The sequence below is a fragment of the Clupea harengus genome, unplaced genomic scaffold (assembly GCF_900700415.2).
Source record: "Clupea harengus unplaced genomic scaffold, Ch_v2.0.2, whole genome shotgun sequence".
NCBI lineage: Eukaryota > Metazoa > Chordata > Actinopteri > Clupeiformes > Clupeidae > Clupea > Clupea harengus.
The window spans coordinates 6,789-20,124 of NW_024879885.1; the positions used below are offsets into that span (position 1 = coordinate 6,789).

At 43.9% G+C, this 13,336-nt stretch overlaps 1 protein-coding gene and 1 long non-coding RNA gene across 2 annotated transcripts; one reads left to right on the top strand and one right to left on the bottom strand.

Moving 5' to 3' along the window:
- The first annotated feature begins 3,064 nt into the window (after positions 1 to 3,064).
- On the top strand, positions 3,065 to 5,349 carry LOC122130625. The gene is made up of 7 exons (XR_006151929.1): positions 3,065 to 3,103; positions 3,224 to 3,301; positions 3,779 to 3,826; positions 4,262 to 4,347; positions 4,512 to 4,634; positions 4,795 to 4,906; positions 5,214 to 5,349. It is a non-coding gene; the product is annotated as an uncharacterized LOC122130625 (long non-coding RNA).
- Positions 5,350 to 8,127: 2,778 nt separating this feature from the next.
- Positions 8,128 to 12,925, bottom strand: dthd1 (death domain containing 1). Its single transcript, XM_042705364.1, has 7 exons — positions 12,604 to 12,925; positions 12,208 to 12,387; positions 11,603 to 11,856; positions 10,377 to 10,624; positions 9,914 to 10,222; positions 9,014 to 9,312; positions 8,128 to 8,459 (listed from the first exon to the last, which is right to left on the bottom strand). The coding sequence occupies exons 1-7, from the start codon at positions 12,913 to 12,915 to the stop codon at positions 8,145 to 8,147; spliced, it is 1,917 nt and encodes a 638-aa protein (XP_042561298.1). The 5' UTR covers positions 12,916 to 12,925; the 3' UTR covers positions 8,128 to 8,144.
- Positions 12,926 to 13,336: the final 411 nt, after the last annotated feature.

Here is a 13,336-nt window from a genome sequence, read left to right on the forward strand (position 1 = left end):
GACAGAAAAGACTCTCACTTTCCATCCAACACCGTCTACCTTTCCTAAGCCACGCTTATTTCATCTAATTTCGCTTCGCCTTCGCAACGCACATTTTCTCCCTCTCTATTCCCGTTCAGTCCACCGTGTTCCCTTTCTTTTTCGGATTTATACATCCCTCACTTCCATTTTTTTCCACGGACTTCCATCGCTTTAATGCTTCCCTCCGGGGTATCTTTTCGCCAAGGAAGAACCTGTAGGATCAGATGGATGAGCGCTCATTAGCAGGTATTTTAACGGCCCTGCCATAATCAAGGTTTAACATGAAATTTCAATTACAGAAGCCCTGGAGGTGTCCCATCGTTCACCAGATCAGCCAGATCGCCAGATGACCTACAAAGTGAAGGACCGAGTCGGGCTCCAGCGGGTTTCATCCTGATCCGCACTTCTGCAGAGTGTCAGCCATTTGTCAGGGCAGGATTAACCGCTACGGCACTCCTCCTTGCGCGGTCTACATGCTCAGCATTAAGCTTTTAAAGCTTGGTTAAGGGGTTGAACAAGGGTGCATGCTACACAAACAGCAGTATCATCAAATCATCAAACCCCCCGCCCCCCCCCCCACTGTGCTGTCCCATTCTAGGTCGAATGGCCTTTGTTGCCATGGGAAATGGCCTTTAGATAGCGCATCCAGGAGATAATGCCTTCCCAAGGCTACTTATTCGGTCTGAGTCAGCGGTCTGTGCATCTCCATGGCCTCTCTTGAATGCCGGTGCACTTGTCAGGGCACTTCCAGGTACCGTCCTTACCTGTGGCAGCCTTGGGTAATGGAGGCCAGTGGGTTATTAGTATGCCATGTAAAGTTCCCTTGTGATGCCTACTGTGGTCATTCTCATAGGATTAGCTCTGCTATTGCCTTGCCTTGTGGCGTCTAGTGGGCATGTTTTTTGTCAATGTTTACAGTGCCAAGTTCAAGCCTTGAGGGCATGGGGAAAGGGGAGAGGCCACCTTCACCAGCCAACTCCACCTGCCCATCAGCCCTCATAGTCTGCCAGTTCTGCCTACCTCTACCTCTGCCTCCAATCCGCCCCTTGTTTTATCCCACAGATAGAGTTAGGGACAGACTCTCCATTTCTTCTCTTCTTCAGGCTGATGTTGGCCTTTAGAAGTCGTGCCGTCCGCGGTGACCACATGAATCAGTGTCCTTGAGCATTCCCGGGCACGGGAGACTGGCACGGTGCCACGGCTGCCCAGGAGAACAGTAGAAGGTCATGGTGGTGTAAATAATGGAAAGTTAATGGGGCGGAGGCCTGCAGGGATGGGGGGAACAAGAGGGAGAGACAGAAAGAAAGGGACACAGGGGGAGAGGGCGGGAGGGAGGGTGGGGAGTGTTAGATGAGATGAGAACATCCTGGAGGTACGTGGTGAAGCTCATGTCATGTGTTTGGTTCGAGCACATCGCCTTGACGACCTGAGATGCCGTGAGGTGACCGAGAGCAAACAATGTACAGTCCGTCTATTTTTATTATCATTGCGTCTGGATTTAGAGACACTACTTAACCTGCCGGCATACGACTCTACTGACTTCATCGAGTTCATGCTGTTGATGATCATGAGGGTGCTGATGATGCTCATGTCGATTAGAAGTCATGAACAGAGTGCGACTAGCACAGCAGAACAAATATGTAATCTTTCCAAAAAAATTGTTTCATGTTGGTAAATGCTTTGGATGTTGTAATAAACAATGTCCTTATGTGATGAATGGTCTGGAAGATATTAAAGCTTGAAAATGGATGAAAACCCATTTTGTGCAATTTTTGGCATGCTATAGCAAAAAAATTACAGCATTTACCAACATGAAAGAATTTATTTTGGAAAGATTAGATATTTGTTCTTAACATATCAAAAATGTTTGATGGTCTTCTGCCTAATTTTCTCAAAATATCCTTTTGAAAATATGGGATTTTTTTGCACGCCCAGCATTCAATGGCCTATGGAAGCACATTCAAATGGTAGAAAAAGGTAAGTTTATGACAGAGCTTAAACTGTGTTTGTGTAAAATCTGTGTATTATATCAAGTCTCTAGCTTTAACATTGAGCTTTCTACAGGCCTTCAAAGATGCTGCAACAGAGCGTAGAGTAAATTCTCGAGCAAATTAAAGCACCCTGAATACTATGATACCCAAGCCACACCCTTGGAATCCATATTATTCAAGTTATGGTATCAGATTTTAAGCCTAGAAAGTTTGAAGGAAGCTAGCTTAAATACTTTTCTAGGGTATAGCAATTTGAAAATGGGCTCTTCAGAAAACGCTGCTAAAAAAAGCGTCTGAAAATGCACATGACATAGTTGCTAAAACATCTTTTGTGACAAACTATTGGGAGTAGAGAGCTAATATTTGGGACTATACCTATGAAGAAGTGTATGGAACAACCTTTGATTTTTTCAGCCAAATCTGAGACGGTCGAGTGGGAGCCATTGTCACACTTGACATGGAATGACTTATCCAATACACATTTCAGGCAACAACGCAATGGATAAGAAACCTCTTAAGCGGTCATTGCCGACAGAGGCCAACATTCTTGACTGAAAAATGAAGCCAAATTGATGGTGATAAACAGGTGCTTTGAAAGATAATAAGCGAAACCATGCCCTCATTCGGCTATGCTTCGCTGTTACGGCACACTCACACGGTTGCGCTGGATTAGGCTGCCTCACTAAACGATGCACACCTGTAACTCACATGACCCTAATTATAATTGAAACGAGAACGAGGGCGTCGTGCCTTTATAAGACTGCGTTAATGTTTCCGTGGAGTTATCCCTTCCGTTGTTGTTTATTGATTGGTAAACATGGCTTCTTTTGCAAAGGTAGCTGTGTGTTTCCTCATTGCGTGTGTCTGTAATGGTAAGTTTTCTCCTCGTTTCTGTTAGTTGCATTTTGTCTTGAAATCCTGTCTGAAATAGTCACTCGTTTTGTTTTCTTTTGAACAGCATTCTGTTTTCAGAAGAGAGATGTGAACTTTAAGGCCTCTGCAGTTGACCGCCAAGGTGATGATGTGGTTGTTGTCACCACAACACCCCGATCCCCACAACCAGACAACTTCTGCACAAACTGAAGTTACTGGTAGGGTGTTTCTTTTTAGTTTTTGTGTGTGTGGTTTTCTGCCAGTTTGTTTTCTGTATAAAATGTGTAAGTCTGTCCCTTGGCTTCTCTCTGGCCCCCTCACTCATGTGGAATCCCAAGATGGCGCAAGTGAAGATGCTGTGGTTTCCACCCCAACACCAAATCCCCCAAACCAAACTACATCTGCTGGAGCTACTGGTAAGGGCATAGCTACATTTCTGATTTTCAGACCTTTTAAATGGCTGCCACCCCAACTCCTGAAGTCCAGACTGAATCTGCCCAAACTGGAACTACTGGTAAGGGAGTTATGATTATACAAGGAACCACTTGGATGGTTCAAACTGTTTGCTCTTAAAAATGAATTCACAAGGATTCTGATGCAGAGCAAGGGTCTAGGAACTTTGAGTGTTGTGGTTTGGCATGGTCACTTGTTAATGTTTAAAACATGTAGCCTGGCAGGTCTCCAACAAATCTAGACCTGTAGTCACAAATGTCTGTTTGGTTGAAGTTAATGGATGTTTTCTTCTTTTTGGTTGTAGAGGATGTTGTGAATTGGCTAAGAATGCATGAATATAAGGCAACAGTCAACATGCTTTGAGAAGTATTTTATCATGGGGAAAAAAAAGTGTCACACTGACCATGGTGTCTCTCTCTCTCTCTCTCTCCATCCTCCAGAGGCCACGACTGATGGTGAAACTGAGGAGCAGCTGTCTGATTCTTCAGGTGGGTTGGCCTAAAATCACCTGTTGCCTGGATCAAAACTTTGTTACATATAGTATCGTAAGGTCTGTTGGAGTTATTGTGATGACACTTCCAGAAGGCTCAACTGTGATGTCTGGCATCCCAGACCCACCCCCTCCATATTCATGATGGGTTAGAACACCTGCCACTTCCAGAGACAACAACAGATACACCAAGATTATCTCTGTTTTAGTTCAGGTTCATTCACGACCCCAAGTAGTCTACTAGCGTCTCAGCAACAACCACTGGCTCGCCCCTTTCAGCAGCCTCAGACAGCTCCTTTGAGTGACCATCCTCGTGTGCTTACCAACCTTGTTGCCCCGCTTCCTCTACCAGTTCAGCATACTTTATCTTCTCTACTTTAGAGAGAATATACTATCATTGGATCTGGCTTACTTTTCTGTTTTCTGCTGAAAGAGGCCCCATGTGAACAGGGATGGACCCGTCATGCACATCGTTGCTTTAGGTTTTTCTCCACCAGCCTACCTTGGTCTGAGGCAGAGGTGAGTAATGGAATATTACTGATTTAAAGTGCCAACTTGATGAGCATGAATGAACATTGTGTGGATTGATTTAACAATCTGCCACAGCTCTTAATTTCAGTTCAATTTAATTAAATGTTTCTTTTGCCTTCTGATCATGATCTTAATTCTCTGTTTACCTTCAGGGGTACTGTGTGAAAAACGGAGGGAATCTTGCATCCATCCACAACATTAAGGAAGCACGTCTTGTGGGGGAGTTGTCAGGGAACCGTGACGGGGCTTGGATTGGGGGCGGGGGATCCTCTGAGGTAACTTATTGCAGTCTGTCTGATGTCATGTACAGTAGATGGTGGATTGTTGTCTACCGACTTTTACAGTGTCTTTTAAAAATCTCTGATTGAAAGGGTAAACACGTAGTTAATGTGGGTTTTTGAGGTAAAGATGAACGTGCTTTTGTTCTGTATGCAGGGTTTTGTATGGTACTGGACTGATGGAAGTGCATTTGACTATTCCAATTGGCATGCATGGGAGCCCAATAACCATGGTGGAAATGAACACTGCATCAACACCAACTACAATGGTACTTCAACGCACTTGTCACCATTATCAGCTCAGAATATAGTCTGTTTGTCCATTTTCGGGACTCCATCTCAATCATCTCTCAAAAGCATTAACCTTTCAGTGTTCTATCTAGGCCTGTATACATTGTGGTTTGTACAACGTAGCCATTCTATGCTCTTCGCTATACATTAGGAATTACTAAACCTACTCTGGCAAAATGGCTACCACTTGTCAAAGACTTTACTTTTTTTTTCTGTAATCTAACGTGTTGATGTGGTTTACAGTTTGGGATCTGTGTTTGACTGAACTATTGTCTTCTCCTCCAGCTGGTGGCGTTTGGAATGATTCTCCCTGCCACAGTCGTTTCTCGTTTGTGTGTGCCAAGTAGTAAAGCATCTCGTGTGGAGTTTACAGACTTTCACTGTCACATAACTAATCAATAAACGCATCATTAAAAAGCAACCTCTGGATTTGGTGTTTTTCCATATGTAACAGTGAAGATTTGGTTTCTTCCACTTGCATCCTTTTTGTGCTATTTTATCATACTGAGCATGTGCATATGTCATGCTGTTGGGGAAATAGTGACCTCTAGGGGATATGCATGTTGAACGGAGTGGCTCTCCTCAGAGTTCGGAGGATTAGAGTCACGGTTAATAAACTGACGAACTGGACATGTGTCTCCTGCCTTCTTTTGAAAACTACACAACGCAGACGAATTCAAGGGGGTTACACATAGTTATTCAGTCCCCAGCTCTGTTGTGTGTGTGTTCTTCTAATATGACAGGAAAACATACATGTTTGTACTCCCAATAGGAAGGAGAGTAAGATGAGTCACTCACAGCCAAGGGAACATAGTTCGCAAGACTTTCAACTGAAAGTCAAATAGACATATCTGATACAACTTTTTTTTAACTGATGTGAAACTGATTATACACGATATGTCAACTAAATTTAACAGACAAAGAAAATTGTGAAATAATATGCTTTCTACTTCATCTTCATGGTTCTCTCTTCCATGGTAAGATGAAAAAGGAGAATGCAAGCTCAATCTTTTCTCACTTTACCCCACTCTCTTCCTACATGTTTGTGTGCACAATAAATTACTTAATCACAGTATGTAATTCTATAGAACTCAGGTCTGATGTAACTACAAATAATGGACCTCATTCTCGAAGAAGAGATAACAGGATAACAAGCGCCTAAGCAAATGCCGTGGCTTGAAGAGGTAAACTGGGCATAAATTACCTGGCAGATTTGGCACTAGCTCCCGCTCCTACCGTTTACAACACCATATTGTGAGGTGAAAGCATATGCGTGGACAGTGCACTAAAAGTAAATCTTCAGTGATATGGACCCAAGGAGTTTTTACTGCACAAAGAAAACAGTACCTAGTTTGGTCATCTATTTCTTTCAGCCCAGCTTTCTCTGAATACATCGATTCTTGGTATGGGGTCAGTGTTTCTTGATGTTTTTTCGTCACCTGATGACCTCTTCAGAACAGGAATCATTGGCTAGGCCATCCATTCTGGCATATGGCATATGACAGTGGTAGGTATTGGTGTTGGTAAAAATTAAGACAGACAGTTTCTCAGACAGTTAGTCTGTAAATTGAATTTTTATTTAAGTTAGTAAAGTGGTAAATACAAAGAGCTGTGGTCATAGCAGAACAGAATACATCATTTTAGTAACAGCAGTAGACACAAATTGAGAAATAGGAGAAGCAAAATATTTTATTAAATATCTTGCTCCAAACTACATAATTCATAAAAGGGACGTTTGGGAATGTTTCATCATGTATTACGATATTGTTATTTTCAACTAATGAGCACCTTCCATTTTAATCTTTACAAGCAATATCAGACAACATGAACATCAGAGGAATGTTAAAAAAAAAAAAAACTTACAACTGACAAGCTTCTTTATTAGCAGAAAGTACACTACATAAAAAACAGATACAGATCTGGATGATCTACTTGTATTGACAGCAATATAAAGAGACGATTTACAACCTCTCAGCATACGCTTTTGAGAAGAAAAAAAAACATCTCCACAGTTCAGAATTCAAAGAGTTAAAAAATAGATTTTTGTTATAAGAAAAACATTTTTGTAAAAAGTAAATCTCGTATATTTGTAATGTTTCCTTGTTCTTTCTAAAATGCCATCACGAATGATTCATGTTTACTTTTCTCCTTTACACCCTATGTTTAAAACAAACAAGATCATGAGTGGCATGTCACTTTCACGTTGATCACTTCCAATGCTTTATTAAAAAAAAAAATGTCAGAATGTCAACACCAGCAGCACATGAACCTGATAATACAAAACCTGTAGAAGTAGTGCAGCAGTGCCACCTAGTGCCTTAATCAGGCCAAACACGAAGGAGCAAAAAAAAAAAAAAAAACAATTAAATATCTAAGCTGGGATGGGTCCAGAAGGACTTGAGTGCAGTTTTCTGCTTGGTCTTTATCTTGGCCAGAGAAAATGACCTCACTTAGCCTTGTGTCTATTCAGCTCAGCTAATATGAATGAACTGAAGTCAGGCCGTCCTTACAGTCCACTCGCTTTCCCTTTGTTGCATTTGTTTTCTGGAAATGCGACTGACTGTCTGGTGTGTTTCCTGAAAACGTGCAATTATCTTCACCTCGCCTGCCGCTATCCTCCTCACTACTCCTCTCCCCCTCCTCCGTCGCATTCTTTTTTCATTTTAGGGTAGGTGAAGCCAGAGTCATACTTGTGGTAGAACGTAAACTGGCAGCAGAAAGTAAATCAACTGAGAAAAATGACCTCAACTCCCACTGCATATTCAATTCAACTTGATTTATATGGCGCCAAAACAATACAATTGTCTCAAGAGCGCAGTACAGAGCCCAGGGCTCATCTGTTCTGTCTGTTTTCTTTATCCTAATTCTGAAAATACACCCCTGCACTTAAACCAAGCTGACCTGAGTTGCGTTCCCCAAAAAACATATCATCGTTAATGTAACACTTATCATGGGGAACACACCCCTGTATTTGATTTCTGTTCTTTCATCTGCTCGTTGGTGAAGCACTTTGAATCACCAATGTGTATGAGTTTTGCTGTATAAATGAACATGCTGTGTTTCTGCTTTGCTGTACTGAATTGACCTGAGTTCAGCAGAAAACTGTCAGCTCGGTTCAGCTAAACTAAGATGAACTGAACTGACCCCAACTGAACTAAAAAAAAAATGGCCTCACTTTCTCCCTTATCCCCCCCCCCCTCCCCCTCCCCCTCCTCTCTACCCCTCACCTCCTCCCCCCTCCCTGAGCAGCAGCTCTTTGGCCAAGTCGGGCCGGCCGGCGCGCGCCAGGCATCGGGCCAGCAGAGGCGCCTTGGGGGCGTGGGAGGGGAGGCTCCTCCGCCACAGGCCCAGCACGTGGAAGGCCTGGCGGGGCAGGCTGTCGGCGGGCGCCCTGAGACGGGCCAGCTGCACCGCGCTCCGCTTCACCCGCAGCGCCAGCAGCAGCAGCGCCGCCTCCTCCTCACACAGCTCCTCGCACAGCCACGCAAGGAGCTCATCAGAGAGAGAGTCTGAGTCACACACACACACACATACACACACACATGCACACACACACACACACACACACACACCAACACACAAACACACACACACACACACACACACACACACACACACACACACACACACACACACACACACACACACACACACACACACACACACACACACAGACAGACACACACACACACAGAGATTACCATTCAGAGACATTTCAGTATCAGTTAAAGTTATAGTGGCCTTTTTTGTCCATTCTTTAATGTTTAATATTGTTATGCTTTTTTGTAATTGAATCTGTGTGTCTATATCATTGAAGCTTGTTTGAATTTGATATTTGAAATTGAATTTGAGAGAGAAAGCAAAACTGGTATGTCAGTTCTCATTCTTCATTGATTTTGATGAATATTACATTTACTTAGAATCTTACCGGAATGTGGCATCACTTTTGCACTCGCTAGCCGACTGGTTATTCTTAGTTTCTGATAAACAAAGAAAGAAAGAACGAGAGAAAGAGAAAAAAAGAAGGAAAAAATCTTTCAAAACTTTACACTTCAACTTCTCCATCTTCACTGTGTTTAAAATTGTAAGTTGCTCAGACTGTATACCTTGGGTAGAGTGAGAGAGAGTTTACACACAGGCTCCTTTAGAGGGTGCTGTGGAGAAAGAACAGCAGTGTTTCCCATCCAGACCAGCTGGGTTCTTGGAACCCTGTGAAAGACGGCCAGGCCTTTGTAGTGTGGAGAGCTGTAGTTCCCGAACGGGTCCACCACTGCCAGTGTGAGATACTCACGGCTCTTCCGTTGGTGGTGGAAGGTGATAGTCTTTGGAGACACTGTTTCTCGGTCAGCTATAGCCAACAAACGCATACAAGAACACTTACACTCTCAAGTTCGTGCAGAAAAACACACACTCACTTTTTATGTTATTTAATATGCATGTCAGTACTCTCAAGTCATTATTTAAGTGAGCTGAATATATGCAGAAAACTCTGATTACAACAACAACTAAACTATTTGAGAATAAGAAAAAAGACTTTTGGATGTGTGCCATGTTTACTCTTGTCTTCAGAGCATACTGTGTCTGTCTGTCTGTCTGTCTGTCTGTCTGTCTGTGGGTACAAGTTCATGCCCCTACAGGTCCGTTGTTAAGCAACTTCACTGGAATGCAAATACAAGTGTCAGCATCGCTGTACAATGCACTCAGAGAAGAATCAAATCTTGTGCTATGCTATTTACGATTTGTCCGAATGCATGTGGTGTGGGAAAAAAAAAAAAAACTGTCAGCAGACAACTTTTCGGTAGAAAAGGAAAGGCCAAGTCAGTAGATCTCACCCCATTAAGGGTCATTCAGCTCTTGGACCAAGAGGCAGCAGTGTAAAGTTGGACTGGGATGCTGCATAAAGATCTGCAACCTTCCTCAGAGATATTACCGAATCCTGAACTGGTTTGAACAGACTATGAAACACCATCATTTCATTGTGCCACGTGTGAGACACAGTTCGGTATGTCTACCTGACCTGACGACATCTGCACGCGTACCTGTGATGTTCCCACTGAAGCTCAGCCGCAGCTGGTCTCCCTCGCTCATGGCGATCTCCCCAGAGGGTTCGGGTGGGCCGCAGTAGGCCTGTCCCTGGAGTTTGGCCAGTTCCCAGCTCAGGTCTCTGCTGGGCAGGGCTGCCACCACCACGCTGTGAGGGTCCTGCCTCTGACGCCGGAGGACAATGGTTACCATGACACGGCGCACAGAATCCTCGATCTCCTCCACCATGGCAGCCAGATAGGAGGGTCTTACTGTGGACTCAGACGGAACACCATTAGCCTGCAAGGAGAGGGAGAAAGAGGGACAAACCCATTGTTTCTTTTAAGAAGGGACCTTTATAATTGATATAAATATCAATACCTATCTAGCTATCTATCAATCAATCTATCTGACTGATCTATCTACCTTTCTGTGAGTGTCTTTGCATGTGTTCTACACTACTAATAGCCATTTGGAGGTCTTGCTGTGAGATGCACCTCTCAAAGTGCTCCGTCAGTTCAAAGGACACCAGGCCATTCTGCAGGTTCCTGACAGACACATTGTCTAGAACGTTCCACTGCTCCTCCTTCCAGCCCAACAGAACCAGCTGCTCCTTAGCCAGCTCTCTGGAAGGTTTTACGGAAGCACTCACGGCCCTAAGAGCGCAAACACATATTCCACATCACACACATATGCATACACATAACATACATACACACATGCATACATACATACAGTACATACATACATACACACATACACACATACATACCAACACAACACATAACACAGGCACTGAGCAAACACAATATAAAAGTAGATCATAAACTCGTAAGATGTTCAGAGCAGGTTAAATGACAATAGAAGTTATTATTTAATACACAGTATGCCACTTGGCTGTGACTGGTTTGCACAGTGATGAGGACGTAATGTTCCAGTGGGCATAGAGATGTGCAGTGAGTAAATCTCACTCTCCGACACCTTCACAAATGTCTAAGGTTGCAAGTTTGAGTCCGGTGCAGCACTGCGCTGTCACTCAACAAAGACATTGATAGAGAAATATTAAACTCTGACTTGAATCAATGATGTGTGTGTATTAATTAATGCCTTTGTATTAATCATATGTCTTTGTGTACTGAAACATTTTCTGTATTTCTGTGTAACTTTGATTTTCAAGTGCTGACGCCTCTTTCTCTGTGTATGTGCTTAAAAGTGTACCTTTTGTGTGTGTGAGTAAGCAAGGGCAGATGAGAAGAACTAGTAGTCCTTTTCTGCCTTGCTGATGCATTACGTTGCAAAAAGCATAGCAAGATGACCTCGGACGCGAGAGACCCACCACGTGGTTATCTCTGCTGACATATTTTTTTTGGTGTTGGAGAAACGCAAACTTCAATCTATAAAAAAACCTTGTGTGATGTGTTTAACTTTGCTTTTCTCTCTTTGCCTCTCTTTGCTGCAGTCTGAGAGTATCTCTCTTATCCTCCAAAATGAGAGTGAGCCTGTGCCCCTCCTTTGTCTGTCGGGACATGACTGAGCCCGATATGCATATTGAATAGAATTATACTTATACACAACTCAGGAGTCTGAGGTAACTTGAGTGAATTTTCATTTAACAGACATAGACAGGCAGAGACTGAAGCCTCTACTCTCACCGTATTCTATACTGGAGTGGGGTGACCTGAATGGGGGCAGCACTGGTCGGGCGGGGGTGACTGGGGTCGCCCTCCTCCCCCGGCCTCCTCCGGTCGGGGTTGGGGGGGCAGGGTAGGGTGAGGGCCAGGGTCCTGCGGGGGGGCTGGCTGCTGGGGTGAGTGAGGTAGAGGAGAGGGCTGGTGGTCAGGACGGCGTGGTACACGTCCCTGTTGGACTTCAGAGCAGACAGCAGGCTGGACTCCACCGGCTGGACCTGATCAGATTAACAATTGGTACAACTTTGGTATGGAGGCATGCAATTTTGGCATCCATCCATGATTTGCTATTGCAAAAAAGTATTTTTTGTATATGATCCATATAATCCATATGAAGCGTCTTGAGACAATTTTATTGTTTTGGCGCTACATAAATAAAATATAATTGAATTGAATTGAATACAAACAACTCAAAGTAATAAAGGATATAAAGACATTATGATGTTGTCACCTTAGTGGGATATAACATGGATTCTATAGCTTAAGGTACTTTTTAGCATTTAATTTGACATGCTTGTTCAGTAGTATTCCGTAGCCTTCGTTAGGTTTCAGTGTAAGCAGTACTGTACCACAGCCTGGGCGATCACTGGAGAGGTGAAGGATCCTGGGAGGTAGTCCAGGCAGATTCTGGAGTCTATGCTCAGTTTGAGGGAGAGCCCTTTCTTTGGGATGGTGTAGCTCTCCTTCCTTAAGCAGGACACCACTGCAAACACACCCAGAGTGTACACACGCACCTCTGCATATGAGCCCTGAGAGCAGCACTCACACACACACACACACGCACACACGCACACACGCACACACGCACACACGCACACACGCACACACATGCACACACATGCACACAGTGGTGTCAAAAACAGTGAACACATAAAACAAACCCATATCTGTGTACAGGGATGTGTACATGTACAGGGATTCTGTTGCCATGGTTTGAACTGGCAAAGCTTCTTTTCTTTACTTACTTTCTGTCCTCCGTAGTTGCCTTCCATGGACACAGGGTTAACGTAGCTGACCCTTGATGCTTGATCGACAACCTTCACTATGATGTCACGGTAGTTGCCGCGGTAGCGGGATCGGAATGGGATGACCACGGTGATGGGGAAGGAGCACTTGGTGTTGTCTGGCAGCCGTAGCCTGAGGACACTGCTGACCAGCTCCTCCAGATCTGACACCATGAGTGAACCGAGGCCGTTCACAAGGTCACAGGTCATGACCTCTGCCATCCCCAGGGGGGCTGTGACATAGCAGAGGGTGGGCCTGTCTGATGTGTGCATCTCAGGCTTTCCTGTTAGTCTTGGGAGGAGAGGCTGTATTACTAAAGAGAAGGGGCTGTTATCTTTGGCATCTTGTAAGGTTTTTTCAGAGAACATGCTCTCACTTGTACCCATATGTTCCTGGATGTTCGTTAGTATCAGAAAGAATAAATAAAACGGATGCTTTATGGTCTATTTAAATAAGTGTTTAGGAAGTGGTAAACTTTTATACTTACCCTTTCATGACCCAACCGTGCCTCATTCTTTGATTTTCTTCCTCCAACTGTCCATCTCTCCTTTTTGTCTTTTTCTCCCTCACACCTTCTTTCTCCATCAGTCCTTCATCCCCTCTGTCTGCGGCTGTACTAAGTCCTGTCTTCCCAGAGGAATCACACATAGGCACCCTGTGTTTGCTCATAGATCCGCTGTCTCTGTGTGTGGG

Coding starts and splice junctions, on each gene's coding strand:
- dthd1 (XM_042705364.1), bottom strand. CDS start 12,915: ATGCACACATCAGACAGGCCCACCCTCTGCTATGTCACAGCCCCCCTG. Junction 9,313..9,913: donor TACCGAACTGTGTCTCACAC/GTGGCACAATGA, acceptor CACGAACTTGAG/AGTGTAAGTGTTCTTGTATG. Junction 8,460..9,013: donor TATACAGTCTGAGCAACTTA/CAATTTTAAACA, acceptor TGTGTGTGTGTA/TGTGTGTGTGTGTGTGACTC.